Source organism: Cygnus atratus, chromosome 3 (assembly GCF_013377495.2).
Source record: "Cygnus atratus isolate AKBS03 ecotype Queensland, Australia chromosome 3, CAtr_DNAZoo_HiC_assembly, whole genome shotgun sequence".
NCBI lineage: Eukaryota > Metazoa > Chordata > Aves > Anseriformes > Anatidae > Cygnus > Cygnus atratus.
In genome coordinates this window covers 119,142,916-119,166,121 of record NC_066364.1, presented here as the reverse complement: position 1 = coordinate 119,166,121, position 23,206 = coordinate 119,142,916, and the positions used below count along the sequence as shown (strand labels likewise).

Here is a 23,206-nt window from a genome sequence, read left to right as displayed (position 1 = left end):
CCCCTTGCCTGGCCCCTGCCCGTGAGGCTCTGCTCACCGCTCTGCTGCAAAATGGAGAAGCCGGGGAGCCCTCGGCACGGCCCCGCTCCCGGCACCGGCCCCAGCGCAGCACCGAGCTGCTCTATAATGGGATGTGGTTTGACCCCAAGTGGGAGGGTTTAGCCTTATATACCATTTATTTGCATACCCTTGTCTGAAATGAGTGTTTCAGGACAGTTTACCGGGGCTTGGTATCCCAAACACCCACCAGAACAAAACCTGCTGCCGGGCCGTTTCAGACAGGGCGGCGAGGCGGTGTCTGGCTGTGTTATCGCCGCACACATCTCGGCTGGCTCAGACGCAGGCGCGCCGTGCCCTCCAACGCAGAGGCGTTCGCAGGGCTCTCGCTGCAGGGCCGCCCCCTCCCTGACCCCCACACTTTGGGTGCAGCACCCTGGGGTGCGCTAGTGTCACCCGCATCCCGGCCAGCACTGAGAGCGTGCCAGGGGCAGCGGGAGCGCAGCCGCAGGCGAAGATGCGCGTGATGCCAAGCGCAGGGACACTGCTGTTCCTCCGCAAGGTTTTCAGCTGATTTTCTGTTTCCTAAAAGAGTTTTGTAAATTGTTTATCAGCCTGGTGATAGGTGCTCTGTATGCATAAATATACATGTGTATATTTTTATAGGTATTTACATGAAATGAGGACTTGCACGTGCCGTCAGTGGAGCGCACGTAATTCTGGGCAGCAAGGCAAGGCTGACGCGTGCCGCCAGCACAGGGGCTAATCCCTGCCGTAAACTTGTGCTCTGAAAGCACAGGTTTTTTTCACCGTCTGTGTACTCGAGATCTCAAATCATTTCAGAATGACTCAGAAACAAGGGAACAGGCTTTGCTGAAAGAAAGCACTGGGCTGGAAACACTGCTGCTGGGGTGGATGGGGCAGGGAGCTGGCTCCTCCTGAAAACAGTGCGGAGGTGGTGAACACCAAGGCACGGGTGACTTTTGCAACCCAATGGACAGAATAGGCTCCAATTCACCTTTTTGTCTGCATTTTGTTGGCTGTGCCTGGCTTTTTTGGGATGGAATTTAAGGAAAGCAGCACAGCCACCTTATCTGGGGCAGCGCATGCCCAGCAGGTAATTTCTCACCCCAGTGGTGGTCCAGGCTTGCCAAAAAGCTGTGCCTGCAGGGAGGTGGGGAGGGCAGCCAAAAGCCATCCCAGGCCTGGGGCTGCCATGCTGGCCGAACCTCCCCAATTGTCAGAGACCTCGCAAACAGCCTCCCTGCCTCTCCTCAGTGCGGCCAAAGGTGTTTAAAATATATATATTTTTATGTAAATACACGTCGTAAAACCACAAGATGTTTCTCAGTTTTGTTTTCAGCTGGCTTTGATGATACGATTGGCATCTCAGCCGTGCGGCGATGCTCAGGGTGCGTGGCCACCGCACGTACCGGGGGGAATATTTCACAAAACGCCTCGCGCCACCCCGCAGAGCTGGGGATGTTATTTCCTATGTAGTTGGTGGCTGGGATTTCCCACTCACCCCCGCAGGCTGCTCCCTTGCTGGGGGCACAGAAAACTACACTTTTCTGCTCTCCAATCTCCACTTCCATCCGAGGCATTGCAGCAGTGAATAGCCCCCAAAATGTTGTTGCAGTGCCTGTTTGTTAATTTTTTTCAGCTTAATTGTTGTAGAGGCAGTTACTAAGCCCCTGTGGAAGTCCCAGTGTGATTTTCCTGGCAGGTTTCATTTTCAAGGCAGCTGCTTACAACTCTTGCCAGGCTTGCAGGTAGGAGAGCAGTAGCAGCCCAGTTCCTCTCCACCCAAGCACAGCCACCACGTTGTGCAAATTACCAAAGAGACAAATGAGCTCAATCCCAAGCCCAGGCTCTTTCGTTTTTCCCCATTCTCCTTTTGCCCTGCCGCCTGCATAGCAGTCAAACAGCAGCAGAGCCATTCGCCCACCGCTGCCCAGAAATGCTGTAAATTACTGTCTGAAATTGTCCAAAATTCTAGTTTCCTCAAATGTGGTCAGCTGTGCAGTAAAAGCTTTTTGTGTAGCCCACTTTCAGGGGAGTCTTGGTGTTTCACTCTTTCCACATGAGTCAAACTAAAATGATTTTGCAAACCTCCCCGGGTTCGTGCCCTCCCTCGCCGAGCGGCAAATATTAGTGCGGCTGATGGGCTGCTCGATCGCGCGACAAAGAAATGGATGAGTCAAAATACACCGTTATCGAACCCTGCCCGATTTAGCTGCATTTTGGCTCCCTTCTTTATATAATCACGTGTGGAGCGCTTTGCTCTAACAGCGGGCTGCTCTTTGGCTCTGGCAGGGGGATGAAAATAGCGGGGTGGAAATCAGCCTGCAGCTCGGTATCCAGCCCTCGGCACCCAGGTGCTGCTGCCACCGCCGTGGTGCCATGCTGCGTGGAGCAGCCACCGGCACCAGCCCTGCTCCAGTCCGGGGCCTGGGGGGCAAAACACAGGGAGGGTCTCTTGCCACGTGTCTGGTCATCCCTTACGGGCGATAAATAGAGGAAGAATCATTCTCAAACGCGGTGTGCTGCGCTTTGTCACAGGAAGTGCAGACGGCGCTGGGAGACCCGTGGCAGGCTTATTTTCTCTAAATTTTGGTGCACAAAAGCCCTCAGGAGGGTGCCCACCGGGGGCCCTGGTACGACCTGGGGGTGCTGGGGGTGCAAAGATGCTGACGGGGCATCGGGGGGCTTTGGGCTCAGGGTGGGCATGGCGGCGGCAGCGGGGTCCCCCCGCGGGCCCCCCCGGGGGTGCAGGCGTGCACCGTGCCCCGCGGCTGAGGGGCCGAAATTGTGTCCATCACCCCAAGGCCAGCTGCCGCCGCTGCCGCCAGCCCTTTCGGGGAAACCGTTGTGGGCTTGTGCAACGGCGAAGCAGCAGCAGCGGCAGCAGGGCCAGGAAGGGGAGCGGGGTTTCGCGATGTGTCATGCCCCCGGCCCGCCGCGGGCGGCTTCGTGGAAAAACCCAGGAGATCAGCAGCCGTTTGGGGGACGGGGACAGCTGGGAATCCGGCCCCTCACTTCCCTCCCCAGCGGCCGTGCTCGGCATGGCCGCACGCCCTTCCCACCCAGGGAAAAGGCGTTCGTTTTGCTGCGACCCCAAAATGGCAGCGCCAAGCCCCCACTTGGCACTGGCCCACGGTGGCCTGGGTGGGCGCCAGGCCTCGAGCCCCGCGCAGCACACTTGGCTGCTGAAACCCAGCCCTCCCTGGCGAGACTTTCATTTTATTTTTAAATACCTTGATTCTGCGGTATTAATTTGCTTTTTGGTTTCGATATTAATATCGAATACGCGCCAGGTCGGCGGCGTTTGTTTTCGGTGGTAAATAAGCGCTCAAGTGATTTAATCCACGTGGCACTGGCACGGTGAGGGCCTGGGGGGTTCAGCGCGGCCTCGCAGATGGACAGTGGTACCCAAACACCCTCCTGAGTCTCCCTGAGACCCCATCAGCCACATGGGATAGGGCTGCCTCACGTTTTGGGGGGAAAATGCCAGAAATGGGCACCGTGCCAGACATGCTCATGCCATGCTGGCTGGAGGGGCCAATGTGCCGGGCTGGTGCTGCCCATGGGCCACTGGCCCTCCGCAGAGAGGGAATTCAGCCAAAGGATGATTTGGGGGTTAAATCTGCCCTTTTTCTCGTTGTGCTGTGGCTGGCCTCGCACTGTATTTGCCACTGTACTGTAGCTGAAAGGTTGCAAACAGTTTTGGGAACAAGATGTCTGCCTAAAGCATGACAGAATTGGCCACAAATTGCAGATGAGACTGATAACAAAAGCCAACAACATAAAATATGTAGAAAAACAACACGTTAAAGGCTACAAGACCACTGAAGGGCTTTTTTGTGTGTTCTTTAACCAGGTCTCTAGCGATGGAAGTAAAAACACATGAAAAGAAAAAAAGAAAAAAGCTTTTTTTTTTTTCTTTCAGAAAACAATCAGCTTCTCCCTCTTTAAAACCTTGCAAACGAAGTGGCCACACGGCATGGACAGGGCAGCAGTACCAGGGGCTGTGAGCCTCTTCCCTGTGGCCTTGGGCTCTGCCACTGATTTTGGAGGAGCCTGCAGCCAGCAGCATCAGTTTTTCATGGTATTTTTTCAGCAAAAATCTGCATTGGGCTGTTTTTGGGTGCAATGGTGATATTTTGGGGGGCAGATGCGAGGCTGTTTTCTCTCCACATAAGGCTGAATCTATCACCAACATTTTCATAGCAAACGTAATCCTTTCGGCCCCGTAGCGCAAGGGGGGAAAACAAAACCTCGGCCAGCTTGGTGCTGAGATGCAGGAGGGTTTTTTCGCATGAAACACGGTGCGTTGCCTCACAGCAAAGGGAAAAACAGGCTGCAGCTACCTGCTGGAGGGGAGTTTCCTTTGTTTTAATAAATCAGGCTGAGCTCAGAAATTAGGATGAGGTTTTTGTTTTTGTTCTACTTATTTAATCTTTGTTTTTATAAATAAATACAAATAACTCAAACTGAAACTTGATGGCTTTGGTGATAATAAAAGAGCAGCCCTGGGGAAATTTTCTTCATTAACATGTTCTTTCACAGCCCACACTCGGGTTTCGGTAGGAAAACTGCTTAACCTTTTCAGCAGCAGCAGCAAACGCCTTTTGAAGTCCAAACACACTGAAACACCAGGTTCACAACTCAAAGCTGGCTGTGCATTGCCAGGGTTTGGCTCTGTTTTGGGTTTGCGAGGAGGGCAGAAATCCTGCTGCCTCTCCCCAGCACTCCACGCACCTGCAGCTCCCACATCCCTGGAGCAGGACGTTTGCCTTTTTGCCATTTTCCATAAGAAAACAGGGCTGAGGGAAACCAAATCTGCTGTCTGCATGCAGCCCCATGTTGCATTGCCTGATTTCTGTGTCTGTCTCCATTTCCCTGCTGTCCCTGCCTGTTGATATGCATGTGGCTGGGATGCAGGCAAGCAGAGCATCACCCTGGGGCCAGGTTTGTGTTTTGCTCTTCCAGAACCTGCTTGGAGCATGTAGGAGCGTGGTGCCAGCACGGGGCTGGTGTCTCCACCCCATGATTGATTTTGGGGGGCTGACTGTGTGCCTGGCACCCTTGCCTTGCTTGCAAGCAGCAGCCCCTGCTTTGGGTGCAGCCAGCCCCATGCTGGGGGCAAAGTCCTTGTCCCCAGCCACCTTCCCCCTTTTCCCATGCCACCTCCTTGCCCTGAGCAGGAGTGAGCATCAAAAGCACAGGAATTTTTTTTTAAATGTCTTTTTTCTTTTTTCTTCTTTTTTTTTTTTTTTTGGGGGGGGGGGGGGGCAGATCTGTGCTCTACTAGCTCCCTTACACCATACTAGTTTTTAGTATTTGCAGCTCACTTCCTGTATGAGGTTAGTTTGTTTATCATAAAAACCTATTTTTAAACCCATTTCTGCCAATAAGTAATTTGAATGCTGATGCTCACTCGTAGCGTTCCCTGGCCAGCCAAGTGCTCGGCAACTGCCTCAAGCCCCAGGCATACAGTAGTGGCACTCAGTGGCTTTTGTTGGGAGATGCGCCCAAGGAGATGCCCCAAGTGCATCCATTAGAGCCATCAGCCCAGTTCATGTGGTCATGAGAGGGCTTTATCCCCAGATTATTCTTTAAAGCTAGTTTTAGAGAGATCAGGGCAGCGGTGCTCACCTTGGGCTTCCTAGCATCTACCAGACACTGATCTTAAGCCATCATTTTGAGCGATGGGGGAACTGGGCAGCATGCGGTGTTTCCTGCAGTTCCACGTCCCAGCGCCACCGAGCCCACTCTCCATCACCTGCGAGGCACCATCAGCCATGGCACCACCCAAATCCCACAGACAAGGGTAGACTGAGCAGTAATAATGGTACGTGCTGAGATTAAAAACCCACTTTTCGTTTGGAAGGATGTGTGGAAATGCATCTCTCTGCTTGCATTTTTGCAGCCATCTCCTTGCCGAGATGCTGAGACGCCTCCTCATGACCCAGAGCTGGGCCAGGCATCCCATGGGAGCTGGGAGGATGTGCGCTGCCAGTTTCTGGTTTATGAAAAAAAAAAAAAAAGAAGCAAAAACTCCATACTTTTTTTCACCTTTCTCCAGGCTGAACCCAGTGCTGCTGCAGCTGTGCAAACCAGAGCCAATTAGAGCAGCACCGACAGTGCTGGTGCACGGTGGGGGAAGCGGCATCTTGCTACCCAGTGCGTCGCCCCCTTCGGGAACTGACATTGTGCCACCTTCAAACATTTCCTCCCTAATTAAAATGATGTATTTGTCAAAAAGTTCCCATTCGGCATGTGATGTCACGAATAACATTGAGACAAAGTGTGGTTTAATTAACTCCAGCCACGTGGCCAAGCAACGAAGGCTCCCCCGTGCCCTCCTGACAAAATTAAAATATGACCCCATCGAAATGCTGGCCAGGAGAACCCCCTGCCTCATTCCTTCTGCACTAGTGGGATTTGTCTGCCTGCAGGCCAAAGCTGCTGGGGGATTTCGGCTCAGGACAGGGCTGCCAGGGTAGGGAGAGCAGCCTGCATCTGGAATGCCTAACCCAGGTGGCTTTCGTGCCTTGGGGCTGGCATTGGGAGCGGCAGGCCGGCAGCAGATGGAAATTGCCTTTTTTACACCATACAGACACATCCACACAGCTCTCCCCTCACTGCTGCCAGGGTTCTGCTGGGCGACACGGTGCAAGAGCCTGGGAGGCCTTGCCAGTGGCCAGAGCCCTGTGATGCCCATCCACAGCGAGGTGAAACCGCCCAGGTCGAACATCCTAGAACCATCCAGAAAAGTAAGAAAACCCACTGGAAACAGTGAGCTTTGTTGCAGTATGAAAATCAGATGCAAAGCTTGGTGGGTATTTTTAGCTGTTTAAGGCTGAACAGGTGTTTGAAAGGTCAGAGGCGAGTCATTGGAAAAAAATATAGTAAGAGCATGGCAGGATGGCTCTGCCGCTCTCCTGGTGCTGGATGGCCCCAGAGCCTTCCAGCCTTGTTATATAGGGGATGGAGCTTGGGGCCTGCTTTGTCCGTGGCCCTGCAGCTCTTCAAGGATGCTCAGGGCAGTGCTGTGTGCCCCCATGGGCTGTCTTTGGAAATGGACGCTTGACTTAATGGGTTAATTTTAAAAAAAGGATGAGCTTAATCCCACGTAAAAGTCCCACACAAATCCATATTGAAGCTCTCACTCAGTGTTCTTTATTAAAACAGAGCACTTTGATTTAATAGTGCTGGGGTGCGGGCAGGAGGAGCCCTCCCTCCTTCCCATCACCACGGGTGGCTTTCGGTGGCCGTTCTCCATCTTGCTGCCTCCCATCAAGTTTAGAAGGGCTTCCTTCCATGTACCATAGCTCACTGTGAGCCTCAAAATGGTAATCATCAGATTTAAATGTCCCCAATCAACAAGCCTAGGTACATTTCCAGTAGGTTCAGCTGACAGGGGTTAAGAGCAGATGCACATGCAGCCATGAGCCATTTGTGCGGCTTTTTCCATGTTCAAACTGTGTGTTTTTTTTTTTTCCTTTTCAAGGAATAAAGGAAGTTTATTCCAGCTGGGACCTTGCCAACTGGGACCAGCCATGGCCAACCTGGACATAGCCATGGCCAAAGTGGGCCAGGTCCACCACGGCACCAGCCATGGCCAACCTGGACGTGGCCATGGCCAAGCTGGGCTGTGAGCACCCTGGGCTGGCCATAGCCGCAGGAAGGAGCCGCCTGGCGTTCTTGCCACTGTTTGGTGCTGCTGGGGTGCGTTTCCCTCCCCTGCTGTCTCGCCAAGGTTGCAGGGTTCGGGCAGGCACCTTCCAAAATGAGTCACAGCAAAAACAAAGGGAAAATAGCCGGTGGGACAACCTGCCTGCACAGGCTGCTCTGGCACTGCTCCAGCTCCAGCTCAAGGCCGAGCCCCTGTTGTTTGTGTCACAAAAGCTCTTTTTCATTTTTTCCCCCCAAAACATGAGGCAGGACATCCATCCCGTGCACCGTGTTGCCCAGCGGGCTGCTACATCGGGTGAACAGAGCACCAAGGGCTTCAAACCCTCCTGGACAGGTCAGAGCTCTCCCTGAAGCCTCTCCTAACGTCCCAGTGCCACTGCGCTTCTAACGGGACAGAAAACCCCTGTGCAGCGCAGGGCTGGCAGCTGGCATGGCCTCGTCTGGGCAGTATGGCCTTTTTTTGAGCTAAGCCCCCAAAATAGCACCTGAAACCTATAAACTTCCCTTTCGGGAACTTCTGTAATTTGAAACACGCACAAGAAAAAAAAATAATCCAGAATTTTTTTGTTGTTTGTCAAGGGGGACTTTTATTTTTTCAATACATTTCAGCAGGAGGCAGTGACTCTCACAGGGAGTGGGTTTCTGCTCTCACAGGGAGCGGGTTTTTGGGCACTTTTCCGATTTCTTTCTTTTTCCCCTTTCTTCCTTCCTTTTTGCTGTCCCGCCCCCAGCTGATGCTTTGGAGGTGAAGGCAGGCGAGCATGGTCGGGATTTATCCACCAAAAAATTGAAAGTAGTGGCCAGCATCACAGTCTGCTCAGCGGAGGCTCACCAGCAGTGTGCACCGAGCGCTCGACATTGCTGTTAAAAAAGGGACAATGATTAAAGACGGCCTCCCAAGCACACAGGTTGGGGATCTTTTATTTATGGGAGAGCAGAAAAAGTGTAATGCACTTTAGGACTTTGGAGAGCCAAAAAAAGGAGAAAAATAATGGGGAGCAGCAACATCTTCTAAAGCAACTCCTCCTTGAGCAGCTAAAACCAGCTTTAACACAACAAACCAAACCGAGCAGGGGGTAAAGCTCCACTGCCTCTACAGAAACAAGCCCTGCTCTCGCAGCCATGACTCACCCGGATCAATGCCGCGGCCAGGTTCCCGGCAAAGGGATGCACGCTGATCCCTAATTAGTGATTTGGACACTGCGCTGCCTGCTGGGGCATGAGAAACCGCCTGGGTGGGCACCACGGCTGCGACACCAGCTGGGAGATGCAGAGCGCTAGGTACAAATAAGGGCGCACGCATGGAGATGTGTGTGCATGGAGAGGGATGCGAGGGCCCTCGTTTCTGCCATTCCCTGCTGCACATCGACCTTTCCTGCTTCATTTCACGAGCTTCGCCATCACCCCGTATCTGCTCCTTTTGTGCTGAGAGCCCCATGTGAGCAATCGCAGCAAAATAATTGCTCCAAACCACGGCTGATGCTATCAGTTATCTGCCATCTATTATCTGTGGTGAAATAAAGGCAAAAAGAGCAAGCGTGCGGGTACACAATGCAGGACCCGGCCCCTTGCCCTCTTTTGCCATCGCCGACCCTGAGGCGGATCCAGCCCTAAAACGTCGGGGAGGGCTCTGAACTGGGGGCAGGAGAGAGCTGGGGCAGTCATTTTTATGCGCAGGTTTTGATTCAAATTTAAAACAAAAATACAAAATTTAAAGTAATAGCTAAAGAAAACATCTGAGAACTTCTCAGATGACTCAGTTGGGAATCCTAAACAGTCTCTCAAGAAAGAGCTTGCCTTGCAGAACCCTATTAAATTAATTAACAAACTAAATCAATCACAGGCTTGCTCTCCTCATTTGCAGGCATTTAAAATCACCAAGAATTTCCTCGCAGAGGGTTTCTTTAGAAAATAGCTTAATTTAATGCAGTACAGCACCAGGAAGTTGAAAGCATCTCAGACCAGAACAACGCCCCCCCACAAGCCTGGAGCAGCCTGCCACCGCACCTTAGGGAGAATTGGTGATAAAATGGCAATTATCTGTGTCATCACCACCCTCCCCCCCAGCTGATATGAAAATCCCCAAAGAAAGCAGCACTCATGACAAATAGTTGAAAGTTTTATTCATATAAAATATTATAGAACATAAAAGATTGCATCTTAAAAAAAAAAAAAAAAAAAAAGATCTGCAATTATTTACAGCAGTATTGCACAAGTAAAGTGGCAATTACCCTGTCCAAAATTCATCAGTGCAAAACACAAGTAAGCCAGGGAAATTGCAATAAAAATGCTACATATGCTGGGTCCTATGAAATGAGTTAGTAATTAATCAGGACATCAGCGTGCACTCCCGTTGTACCTGATGCTAAATCTGGTCCAAAGATCTAAGATAGAGGAAAATGTGGTTTTAAAAGGGACTGACAAAACTCATGGAGGTGGAGAAGCCAAACTACCACTGAACGTCACTAATGCTGACATCTTATATGCGCCTAAATCACTATGGGAAAGTGGCACTTAGGCACTTAAAATCAACAAATCTCTTTTTCTACACTGTGGTGGCTGCACTGAATCCAGTAGGCAGTGCTGGGAGGTTGATCACTCGCATGGTCCATACACACCAGAGACCTGGGGGCAGGGAGGGGCGATACACAACCTGTGGAGGAACTTAAATAAGCAGAAAATAAATATGCAACCTTTCTGCAACTTACAGCATTATGGAACAGTAGAGTGCATTAATTACACAGGGGAAAAAAAAATCTACAGTATTTACCAAGTTCAACTCTAAAAAGTTTAGAAAAAACAGGATTTTTTTTTTTGCTTACTTATAAGCTGTACAAAACTTACACGAGAAAGGAAAGGGACTACATTGCACACAGATATTTGGCTCAGATGATGAAAATAATATGGTGCCCTACTCTAATAAATATTCAGGTATTTACAGTTACCAGAAGAGGAGAAGCGTAACACATGGTGTGAGACCATCCAGCAAATCTGGTTTCTCCACAACCACAGAAAACTTCATTGAATCGTTCTGGCAGAACAGAGAGCACAGGCTACAGAGGCTTAAAACGACCCAAAAAAAAAATCCATCAGCAAACACAGCTAAAATGAGTTTAATCACTATTTAAAAACACCTTTTCCAGAAATTTTATTTTATTTAAAAAAACAACCCCCCACGAGCCTACAGGGGGGTGAAGCCTGTTTTTTCAGGGGGCTGCTTTTTCCTCTATCTACCTTCTGGCTGGGAAGGCTTGCAGGGAAGAAGCCCAAGCCAGCTGGTACCGACACCTCGGGTTCTCCCCCAGGGACTCATGGAGTTTTTCCGCGGCATGGGGCCGGGAGGACAGGGTAAAGTGCTGGGCGCCGGCCGCGATTCTTTGGTGTGCTCCACGGGACGTGCTCAGGGCAGCGCAGCCTCCAGCCCGGCCGGGGTCGGTGGACGTGGCAGCTGCTCGCTCTCCACAAGTGCAGAGGTTCCCCCTCTAAAATACTCTTCTCGAGTCATCCCTGCAGCCAACGCCATCTCCCGCAAGAGATGCTTGTCTTGCAGGACCAGAAAAAAAACCATACTAAAATCGCTCCATAATCCTTCCAACGAGTGCAATCAGGGGCACGCAGCCACCAATGGGTCATTGCCTACCAGCCAATGCATAGAGGTCAGATTGTACAGCTCTTCCAGCATGGAAACACTGATCTTCAAACAATGGCACTCAGAACAGCTTCTCCTGGCACATATATTGCAACACAGTAGGAAAAAAACGCTATTGTGGGGCTGGGTTTGCTTTTTCTTCTATGGTGCTGGTGAAACCAGAACTAACTGCAGCATTTGGAAGGTGATTTTAGGAACATCTACACCAGCCAGAGGGAAGAGGACAGCTTTGAAGGCGAGAGAAGTATGTTTGTGCATAGATACGTGGGCAGCTGGAGCAACTGCACGCCCCAAAAGCGCCTGCCGTGCAGAAGCCTCCCGCATGAGATGAACCAGAGATGGTGGTGGGGCCTCCATCTGCAGGGACATGGATCCTGCTGCTGCTGGTGGCCTCCTGGGCTTCTCATAGAGCTTCCTGAGCCACACGGGATGGTCTACAGCTGGGAGAAGAGACACAGCATTGTCCTGAGGCAACAATCACACGCTGAGGTCTTCCTGGCTGGAAGGAGGAGACATGGCACATGGAGAAGACCTCCCAAGGCAGTCAGTGGGGAGCAGACCCAACGCTCCACGTCGAGCAAGTCACCGATAGGTTGGTGCCACCTGAACAGCAGGCACGTGCAAGTCCGTGTCCTGCAGCACTGCCATGGCCCTTCTTCCAGCTGGATCCCCTCGCAGGAACCTTTGGGGTCTTCATCTCCATGCCTGTAGCCGGCTGGCTTCTCCCATCATCCTGGTCCTGTCTGAACAGAACATCCCAGGAAACATCCAACGTGCCACAAACTCTCCTGGGTTTAACAGCAACACACTAACCATGCCTTAAAACAGTTCCTGGAGTCAAGCAGCAGGACCTGTCTCTGGGTGCAAAACTGCAGTGTTTTGGGAACTGTTTTAACCTGCCTCCAAGAATGTTTTATTGCTGAATTACTCAGTCACCGTTATATATTATAATATACAATACAGAAGCATTTTCACACGTCTTATAGAAAGAATTTCTAAAAAAAGGCAACCTGGTGGATTGTTTTTTGTTTGGTTAGTTGGTTGTGATATTTTGGACCCTGGGAATCTGACAGCTAAGTCTTGAAATTCAGAATTAAAAAAAAAAATTATATATAAAAAAAATCAGTCAGCAGGAAATAGGCTATTTGCATGATGCAAATGAAGTTGGATTTGGGGTAGCATTAGGTATTTACAGGTAAGAGAAGTGCTGATTGAAATCCCTCTGCCCTTCTTCCCTCCTCATCCTCTTTGGCAGCCAGGAGGAGGCAGCAGCGCAGTGGCTGCGGCACAAACTAAGGCAGCTCTGCAAATCAGCCGGCTCCGCTGTTTTTTTGGGAATATCCAAGATGAGCCGACAAGTTCCCAGAAGCGATGACGAAACAGGAGTCGATCATCATTGAGTATTTTCTAAGTCCTTTTTAAAAAAGATTTTTTTTTTTAAAATTGAGAGAAACACAGTAAACACCACTCTCAGATAAAATCCGGCTTTGGGGAGTCCTGGCAGGTCCGTGTGGGAAATTCACCCTCATCCAGCCATCGTGCGTCCCGGCAGGGAGGGCGGCTTCGAAGTGCCAGGCTCTGGCACCAGCTCTTCTTCATGGTTTTTTTGGAAGAAGTCATCAAGTCCCAGCGCCCCGCGCCGCATGGCGTCACTGCATCCTCCAGATGAGGCGGATGATATAATGCAGGAGGCGCAGAATAACGATCTGGGGGTTTCCAACATGGTTATCCAAGAAACCCTAGAAGGAAAACAGGGAAAAAAAGTGACTTTAATTCCCAACTGCACAGCCCTCACAAGACAAACACCTCCTGCAATGCTGCCTGGATGCGGTGAAAGGAGGAGGTAGACATGGCAGCTTCCTTGCCAGTCTTCTCCCCAGAGTGCTGCTGAGACTACAAGAGGTCTACATTTACCAACTGAGCTTGTTTCAAGAAGTTCAATACAGACAAGACTCTAAAATTTGTCAGAAGTGGTGGTCAAAACAAAGATGATTTTAATTTTGCATTTTGACCATGCTGAACCCTATCGAGTATTTTTTGAAGCAAACAAAATAGTGGCACAAAAAACTGCATGGGAGCCTGCCCTGACAGGCAAATGCAGAGGGAAAGGACGAAAACAAAGACCCAGCTCAATGCCATCAAGTGCTTTACTGCTAGAGAAGCCACTGCTGACACCCCATCTGTGCACCAAACCAAGGTGAAGCCAAAACTGCTGCAAAAAGACTATGTCCCCATGCCCCCTCTGGGACTGCTCCCGCCCACATTCACAGAACTGGTTCAATTTGAGTTCAAAGTCAACTCAAAATTTCTTCTGAGCAGGGACAATAAAACACAAACAGGGCAAATACCCCGATGCTTTCGAGCAGGGCTGAGCAGGCACTTCTCAGCTCCTGCAAACGAAACCTGGAAACAGAGATTTCACAAGCTCAATATCAAGCACTTCAAGGAAACCCAGACACCTTCCATGTTTTCTTTCAATAAAAAGCTTTATAATACTCAGAGGGCCGAAGCTGCCTGCTCCCAGGCACATTTGCTTCACAGGCTCAATGGGGACATTGCGCCGTCTCCCTTCACGTGGGAGACATGTAACGCTGCCAGGGGGCTGAAACGTGGCAAACAAGCAGTAAGCCCTGCTACAAGAGGCAGGGAGGTAATAATAATAAAAAAAAAAAACGGAAAAAGTAAAGACCCCCAGCAGGGAGAGCAGCACCGGCAGGTTCCTGCTGACGGTGGCAGCCGCAGGTTCAGCTCTGACGGCTCCAGGCGCTGCTACCGCCACGCTCGTGGAACACCATTAGCCAGACATGGCAGCAGAGCACTTCTCCTTGGAGCAAACTTTTCTTTGTTATTTCACAGCAGCAATCAGCACAGAGCATTTAATTTTTGAGCTTTTTTCCTTTTTCAAGCATTGAAACAGAAGCCCCAGTGTCACCACCTCTCCTCCTCTGTGCTGTCAGAAGTGGTGCAGTTCGGGCTATATTTAGTGCAGCAAAACCATGTCTGTACATGCCCCAAAGAGAGAAATCACACTGTTTACACCGATATGCAAACTTTTCTCTCTGGCACGGGGCCGTGACGCACGCCGAGCACACTCGTCACCCGCAGAGGATGCTTGAGCACCCTTGAGCTGGGTGGAGAGGGGGCAAATGGCACAGCTTTTGGCATGCCACATGTCCTCCACGTAACAAAAGCCTCGGTGTGGAGTTGAGCTGCATGGCAGTAGAGCACTGTGGCTGCTGCTGTTTGCTCAATCTGCCAGCAAGGACAAGGAGGGGGTTGATGCTGAATTGCCTGATTCCCACTCGTTTTGCCCTGGGGGGATTTTAAGGGCAGGCACAAAACAAAAAAGGGCTGCTTTTAGGGACCCCTGCACTCGTCTGGGTGCACGCTGGGGCAGAGCAGCAACGCAGACCCGTCCGACAGCCCCGACCTGTCTGGTGAGAGCTGTTTTGGCACCGCTTTTAGTTCCCCATTTCTACCCTCCTCGAGCGGCTCCGCGCTCAAAGGGCAAACCCGAACAAGCTGGGCTGCGTGCACCTCGAGGCGGGAATGAGGACGGAGGTGACGGGGACACGGGCTGCCAGTGGTGCGGACCGGCAGCGCGGCAGGGCTACGTGCAGCACACCGCCACGGGGAGCAGGCTGCGATAGCAAATCCTCCTGTTCCTCCCTTCCCAGGTGCTGTGCCAATGATCCAGTCCTGCATGTGCAAGCTTCTTCCTCAACAGCACGCTGTTTGCAGCAGGAAAAGACAACGTTTCAGGGAGCAATAGCCAGGCACAGTGGGAACAATAAATCCACAGCAATTACTTAAACGCTCTGCAAGCCGCTTGTTTCTGGATGCAATAGACAACAGGAATTCATCAGATTGTAATTAAGCCCACGGGAGGCAATGCTACTTTGTCCTTGCCACCAGAGAACAGGGGAATGCCGCATTCCCCAGTGGACCTGTGCAGCCCTCACCCACATGCATGGCAGCAAGGGAAAATGAGAGCAAATCCACAGGGGAAGCTGCTGACTCCAAAGCGGGGGGGTAAAAAAGCATAAATTCAAAAGAATTAGCTTGACAGGTGACTAGATGCAGGGGAGCACTAGGATGGGTAACCACAAGCAACCAAGACGCTGCAGTAGCTGTTGCAGAGCACCTGAGCTACAGACACTAACAAAATACTCAGTGCTCTCAACCCAGCCATGCAGCAATATGCACAGCCCGTATCACATCCTTCTGATGTTATTATAGGCATTCAGTGTTTTTAGGGTCATGCATGACAAGCCATACTAATGTCATCTAACAAGCCATACGTGGCCCTCTGTTTCAGTTCTTTCCCCAGATGAGCGGGTTGGATGCTCAGCTGGGAACCACTGCAGGAGCGCAGCTGAAGGAAACCCTCCGCCATGCAGCGGGTCACAGAACACGCTCAGGTGAGTACAAACCACGCAGGATGCATTTCTCACATCACCCACAGAGTCACATCAAGCATGGGCTTGCAACAGAGCAGCCTAGCATGGCAGAAAAGTGGGAGCATTCAGAAAGAAAGTGATGTACAAGTTGCAAGCAAGGCAGTGCTGAAAGGCTGTGGAGAAGGTGCCGGACCGCAGCAGCTTGGTGCCCATTTTGGGGGAGAGTTTCTGCCTGAAGGCAGCTGTTGTACAGACCCTGGACATGGTGAGGAAATGCTGTGGGGGTGACTCACAAGCTGGGGAGGATGGATAAAGATCCGGGTAGTCAGCATGTCGTCACCAGTGCCTCTACTTCTGACTCTTCTTCCCACAGAGGAGGAAAAGGAAGAGTAGATGGACTGGAAATCACATGTACGAACATGCAGCCATGAGAGATGTACAACAGGCAAGTTACTGGCTAACGTTCTTCTGAAAACTACTGTTACTTCATCTCTCTTGGTGCTGGCTTGTTTCTTTTTTGTGTTAGTGCCACCCATTTTTGTTGCAACACTTGAAGGTGAGACTTTACAGTCTTATAAACACATGCTTTTTGAAGGAGCTCCTGTTGCCGATTGCTGCTAAGAAAAATAAGCTATCAGACAGGTTCATCCCTGTTGCACTTCTGTGACCAGGACACTCACGATCCTCTGAAGCAGCAATGTGGGCACTGGGCAGGCTGGGGAGCTGTGCTGGCTCCTGGCACGTTTCCCTTAAAACACCGGCGCTGGAACCCAACAGTGCCAGCCTCCCAGAATAGCTCCTTTCGATGCCGTCCCAAAACTACACCTGAGCTTTACTTGCTTCAACACCTGAGCTTTTACTTGCTTTTAGATGTCTTTTTCCCTCATTACCATCAGGTCTGGTTCTAACCCAGCAACAGACCATGCTTTACTGGCTCTCGGTACTGGGAATGAAGCTGCAATAACTGAAAGTCTCTGGTCCCAACTCGCTGGTGACTCTGAGTACATTTAATGACATTGCAGCAGCGGATGACTCCGCAGCGCAGGCAGCACGCCCCTGCACCCGGGTGAACACAACCACCCGCGCATCCTTTTCTACATTTGAGTGAACGAAACACTTGCCGCAGAGCTAGTTTCCAGATATGATTAAGCTTTTCCCTTTTAGAGACTAAGTGTAAAGAAATGGAAAGTAAAAATAAGAAAATTACCCTTCTCGGACAATAGGAGGCATTGAATTCATCTCCAATGCGCCGCAGCTCCTGTGCAATCCATATTTCTGGCTGTATTTCTTCTGCTAGCAAGTGAGACCGCCACCTGGAAGCTGCACAGAACAAAAACAGAGCATTTGAAACAGATGAACATGAGGGGAAAAAAACCAAATACTCTATTAAACCCAGGAAGAGTGCAACTGTGACTTGCTGTGTACGATGCGTATTGTAGACAGGCTTTAAGTCATTATTGGTTTTCCATTATTATTAGGCTTTTATTCATTAACTTATTATAGGCTTCCTATTGGAGCGCTTCCTGTGGCACATCCAAGCATTGGTTCCTTCTTAAACAAGGAGGAAAACGGAGCTGCTACTCTTCAATTTCTTTCCCTATCAAAACCTTATGTCCCCCCCCCTTCTAAACATAACGATTTCTTGCAGGCACAGCAGCAACTTCTTCTGTAACCTTAAAAAACCTCTGTCTTGATAGTTTAATCTAATTCTCACATTTCTTCCCCGAACAGTTCTGAGGCATCCAGCAAGAAAAGGAAAACGATTATTTTTGCCATGCTAAGAAGAAAGCCACAATTGGAGAAACTGCACTTTGAGCAAACTTGTGGACTTTTCATCTCCCCAACGGGACTGGAAGGCTCTTCACTTCAATATTATGTTCCAGCACTTCAGCAGAAAATAAACCAGGCGCAAGAAAACGGCGCTGACTAATAAAAGAAAAAAAAGAGCTAATACATCAATTACACTGAACTGTACAGAACCAACCCCTTTAGTCTCCATTTTAAGAAGTTTCTGAACACGTGATAAAACAATCGCATAACGCCACAAATATTTGAGGGGGAAAGAAGCAGCCTGTGACCCAGGCGAGCCTCGGTGCAGCACCTGTGCCACCTCTGCCCCCTCCTGCCACGAGAAGCTCAGATTTGAGCAAGAAATGCAGCCTTAAGAGGGGAAGAAAAAAAAAAAACCTACCCCAAAAAAAAAGCACACAAAACAAAACAGAGCATTTCACAAACTTGGCACGAAAGCTTAAAAGGACTCGCGAGGGAATACAAATAGCTTCCAATCTCAAAATATTCAAAGGATTAGTAGGGCAGTTAAAATAAATAAATAAATAAATAAAAAATTAAATAAGGAGTCTGGCTCCGACCTGACTGGAAAATTTATTTCTGAGCCAAGCTGACACTGCTTGGCTTGGGGAGCTGTTTTGTTTTCACACTGTAGTAGCGCAAGAGCAGTGCCCGCTGCCTTCCCGGGGACGGCCCCATGCTATTTATTTCCAGAGCTGCTGAATGAACGGCAGCAAAGCCTCGGCGCTTCGGGAAGGCATGCGCGAGATTCAGGCCTGTCTGAAATCCCGCTGGCACGAAGCGGGCACGGCTGCAGTCCTGGTGTGGCTCTCCCACTCGCTCCATCGGTCCTGCCCCAGCATCGTGTCGCCGCGAGGGCATGGTGGCTGAGAGTGAAATCGGGCTGAGGTTTTCAGAAAGGACTTTCTGCGGCGCTGCCGGATCGCAATATCAAAAGCGTCCAGTCATAATCGGTTGCAGAAACAGTCAGAGGAACTTTCAGAGCGTGCTCGGGGTGGCCACAGTCATACCGGGAGCCGACACTGCCTGACGCGAGGGGAGGCAGCCCCGGGCCTCAGCCCGTCCACACATCGTGGCTCCTCCAGCGCCTCGCCTCGATGGGGACCAAGGGACCAAACACACACCCCGCCATGGGAGAGGCGACTGCCCGACAGCTCCACGGGCCCCAATTGCCCTACTAAAGTGGATGCCATCAAGGGAGCGTGGCAATGTCTCCCGCATCCCCCCCTACAATAAACATACAAAAGCTTCTGAAGCCCAGGAGGTCTGTGAGAAGCTTCCCTGACCAATACCACCATCAGGTGTCCTACCTGGGCCAGCCAGGTGAGACAGGGCAGCCTGGCGGGGCAACGTTGCTGCATCCACGTTTAAAACCCAAACCGTGTCCACCTTTGGGGTTGCGTAATTCAAATCCCCTTCAAGAAAAGCTCGTAAAACATGGGAAAACAACCTTGGATAAAACACCAGGTCAGGCACGCAGAGTTCCACCGCACCACTGAGGCATTGATTGTGAGCAACACCCAGCCCACACCACACCAGCACCAGCACGCAAGCACACCTCCAGCTTCTCGGTTTAAGGTTTCCCCGTTAAATTCACCTCTCCTGCTCATGGAGGATTTCCCCGTCACGCTGGGCTGACATGAAAGCACCCCTTTCCCCTTCCGCCTCTCGCTCGAGGCCTCACGTCAGGGCTCAGTGAGGGCTCTACTCACAGCAGCCGGGGGTTTGCTCTTCTCACACGGGTTGCTGCCAGAGAGCACAAAACAGGTTCATCCACAAGCAGTGAGAAGTTCACACTTCTCTCCTTTCTCTTGGAGGGCAGGAAAGCACACCAAGATCCCAACAGCACAGGGAGGTCTCATTTACAGAGCACCTGCTCCAAACACATCCAGAAAACCACATACAAAACCCACGTGCGCACCTCCTGCTCCTTTAGACAGAGCGGCTCTTCAGGAGAGCAGCAAGCAAAGCGATCTGCTCCCACTGAGAGCCAAAGACTCAAAATATCAGCCTAAGATTCCTACGGCACCACCAAACAGCTGGGTTCTGGTCTCGGGTGACGTTATTTTGAGCACTCCCACACGCAGGCCATCCCCATGCATGCCACTGCCCTGCTTTGCCACACTTTCTGAAGAAAATCAGGCTTCTTTTTCTTCTGTTTCCTCCCCCATATCTCCCCTACTGCCCTGCCACACAGTCTCCAGTGTCACCTCTTTTGCTCACCACCACAGCTCCTCCTCTTCTCCTCCTCGAGAGCACCCTTCCCAGAACGCCACACCAGCACCGCGCATCAGGGTGCTCCCCGCCTCCCACCCAAGAACATCTCCACCTCACACCCACCCTGTTTCTCACACATAGTTTTGACCATTTCACACAAAAGAACAAGACACCAACGCAAAGTCTTCTGAATCTTGAAAGCAGCCTCCACCACAGCAAACCAAGAGAGTCTTGGGCAGAGCTGCAAACGCAGCCCTTGCAATAGCTTGCCACGCAAATGGGGAAACCAAAGTCCCCTTTCCTGCTGCTGCAAACACGAACCCATCACTCCACACTGAAACTTCCACCCTGCCTCCTCCCTCCTGACTCCTAAAGGAGCCACAAAAACAACAGCAGGCTGCTTTGGGGGCAGTGGGCACCCATCACCCACACATGCCCCCACTGCTCAGCCCACGTGTGACAGTCGGCATCTCCACTAAAACAGGTATACAGAAACTCAGCAAGAAGTCCCTCTGCTTGCTTCCCTCGAGGGGGATAGAAGGATTTCCTCACGCCACGTGGAAATCTGATGGTACGCACCCGGCAGAGGCAGAAGCGCGCAGATCGAGCGCTGGCAATAATCACCCCCATGTCCTCGCCCACCACGCAGAGCCCATCCCCACCACCTGGTCGCAGCTGGGGGCCTGCAGCCCCTCAATGGGAATAAAACAGCCCCGTGCCTCTGGCTTCACAGGGTCTGAAAGTAGCCAAGGGTCCCTTGTACGCAGCTCAAGTATTTTCCACTGGCTTACGGTTGTTTAGGATGATGCCCCTAGCAACAATAACAGAACAAAGGCTGGAGTAAAATCTGTGTCTCGACAGCTTTTGCTGAGCTCTCTGTATGGATGTGAAAAAGCCAGAGCTCAGAAAAATCAGGGCAAACTTCAACCTCTTCCTGAAGCACCAGAAAAAAAGCTATTTGCTGCTTCGAGACCATCCATGCCTCCCTGCTGCACAACTCCAGCATCCTTGTCTGGTGGTGCCACGTGTGTTTGCTACACAAGGTTGTGAAACTTGCATTAAGCTGTAATTACAGCAATAATGTCAGAAAATCTTTCCTAAGGGCATATTACAGTAAGCGCTCTGCAGCTGTAACCACAGCCATTAACCATGAAAAAAAAAAAAAAAAAACAGATGTTTTGATCGCGTAAAGCTTGGAGCCGGCGTTTGTTATTCCCCAGGAAGCGCTACCTGCCCCGCTCCGTGGGAACGCGCCCACCTCCCTCGGGTTTCGCTGGGCGGAAGCCGAAAGGTTTCCTCCGATGACGGCGGGGAATTAATCACGAGGAGGAAAGGCATCGTGCCGCGGGACCCGGGCAGTCGTGCGCGCTCTGCCGCTAGAGGCTTCCACTCCCGCCTTACCTGGCGAGCCGCGTGTAAACAGACGCCCGCCCGCCACCGCGCCGCTTCCAAGTGCCCATTGCGGTTTCACCGAAACGAGCGGGCGCATTGCGACCCTGGTGCCTCCAACCCACCGCTGGGCACCAAGGCAGTTTGAAGAGAAAAAAAAAGAGCGCCCACAAAGCCAAAGCAGGAAAACAAGCGAGAAGCAGCACACCTCGGGGCAGCGCGAAGCCCTGCGCACCCTCACCCCTCACGGGAAGCGACCCGGGGCCGGAGCGCGGCCGAGCCTCGCGGCCTCCTGTGGCCCACGCGTGCCCACGGAGGCCTGGCCTCGCGCCGCCGAGGTCTCGAGGAGCGGCAGCGTGCAGCATGTGGCGCCCGGCACCTCGGCTGGCTCACTCACCCATGGCGCTCAGGTAGTGGCTGACGGCCTGGCAGGGCGGGCTGGGGGTCTGCGTGGCCTTGTCGCAGCTCATGGGCGCGGGGCTGCGCTCGGCCTCGAAGGAGAAGTAGCCGCTGGAGGAGCGCGACAGCAGCGGCGACCTCCGCACGAAGATGAAGAGCGGCGAGCGGGTGGCGAACGGGCCGGGGCTGGCGGGCGGCGGCTGCGCCCGCGGCGGGCTGCCGGGCGAGACGGGCCGGGCGGCGGCCGACGACGACGGCGAGGAGGAGGACGAGGCGGCTGCGGGGAGGCCGGGCAGGGCGGCGGGGGCTCCGGGCCTCAGCTGCGCCGCCGGGCCCGGCCCCTCGGCCGGCGGCAGCCGCCCAGCCTGGCGGCCGCGCTGCGCCTTCGCCTCGGGGGGCTGCTTGGCCATCGGGCTGCGCGGCGCCTGCGGGCGGAGCGCGTTGAGCGGCGGGCGGCCGGGGCTGCCCCCGCCCCTTCCTCCTCCTCCTCCCCGCCTCCTCCTCCTCCTCCTCCTCCTCCTCCTCCCCGCCTCCCCGCCCGGCCCCATTGTTCTGCCCGCAGCGCCCGCACGGCCCCCCCCGCCCTCCCCGCGCTTTCCTCCCCCCCTCTTCTTCCTCCTCTCCTCTCCTCCTCCTCCTTCCCCCCCCCCATTCCCCCGTCCCGTCCGTCCCGTCCCCGCTCACGGTGCTCCCGCCGCGCTCCGGGCTCCCGCTGCCGCGCTGCGCCGCCCCCCCCGCCGCGCCCCGCCCCGTGTTTACCAGCGCCGCCAGCGCCGCCCCCGGCCCCGCCCGCTCACCTCCGCTGCCCTCCCGCGGCCGCGCGCCGCGCGCCCCCGCCGCGAGCGGGAACGCGCAGCCCAACCTCCCCCCCAGCACCGGGCACGCGCGGCCTTGCACGCCCCTTGCACCACGGACAGCCCTTGCACCATGCACGCCCCTTGCACTCCCGCTTGCTCTGTACACACGTGCTGCATGCTGCCATACGCGACCCCTTGCACATGCACCCCTGGCACATGCACCCCTGGCACGTGCACCCTCCTGGCACCATGCAGCCCCCTCGTGAGAGCTCCTACCCGCACACACCCTTGCACGCCCGCACTCTGGTGCTGAATTTTAGTCTGGAAATGAGAGAGGAGGGGAGGAAAAGGGGGAAAAAGGCAGACTCGCTCGCGATGTGCCTCGTGTGAACAATCACCATGATATTTTGCGGTGACAAACTCCAACCTGTGCCGTGGCAGCCAGCAGCAGCCAACCACAGCTTCCTCTGGCCCCGCCACCCATGCCAGGGAGCACGGCCAGGCCCCGCCGGCAGCACCACCGGGGGGCAATTGGGAAAAGCTCATCAGGGATAAAACTGTAGCCTAGGGGCTGTCCATCACACTCAGCCCCTCTGGGCAAGCCAGGGATGAGATAGAAAGGGGAGAGGCAGGCAGCAGGCATGGCGTCGACAGTCAGATGCTTCTGCTATTTACTCTTCACCGTTCAGTTTGGTTTCTGCGTGGGTGGCTCACGCGAACAGAAGGGCTGTCGGGTAAACGCCTTGCGGGAACAGGCCGTCCCTTGCACCTCCGCGACAGCCCGCCTTCAGGCACGGTTTTGGGGATGCACACCGGGGCCCCGTGCCCCAGTTCCCCTGGGAACTGCA

General features: G+C 52.8%; 2 protein-coding genes across 16 annotated transcripts in view; one reads left to right on the top strand and one right to left on the bottom strand.

The window, feature by feature from the left end:
• LOC118257426 (uncharacterized) overlaps positions 1-17,706 on the top strand; it is a 28,115-nt gene extending 10,409 nt beyond the window's left edge. For 6 of the 15 annotated variants that reach the window (XR_004781565.2, XR_004781562.2, XR_004781559.2 and 3 more), the window contains 2 exons: positions 15,666-15,768; positions 17,479-17,706. Coding sequence is in view for 3 of the 15 variants with exons in the window: in XM_035565401.2 (XP_035421294.1) it covers positions 15,666-15,768; positions 17,479-17,677 (302 nt within the window). In the remaining 12 variants the exon portion in view is untranslated. The other 9 variants (XR_004781563.2, XR_004781561.2, XR_004781567.2 and 6 more) reach the window with 7 other exon arrangements.
• BCL2L11 (BCL2 like 11) lies at positions 12,791-21,971 on the bottom strand. The gene is made up of 3 exons (XM_035565403.2): positions 21,560-21,971; positions 16,955-17,067; positions 12,791-13,086 (listed from the first exon to the last, which is right to left on the bottom strand). The coding sequence occupies exons 1-3, from the start codon at positions 21,969-21,971 to the stop codon at positions 12,997-12,999; spliced, it is 615 nt and encodes a 204-aa protein (XP_035421296.1). The 3' UTR covers positions 12,791-12,996.
• Positions 21,972-23,206: the final 1,235 nt, after the last annotated feature.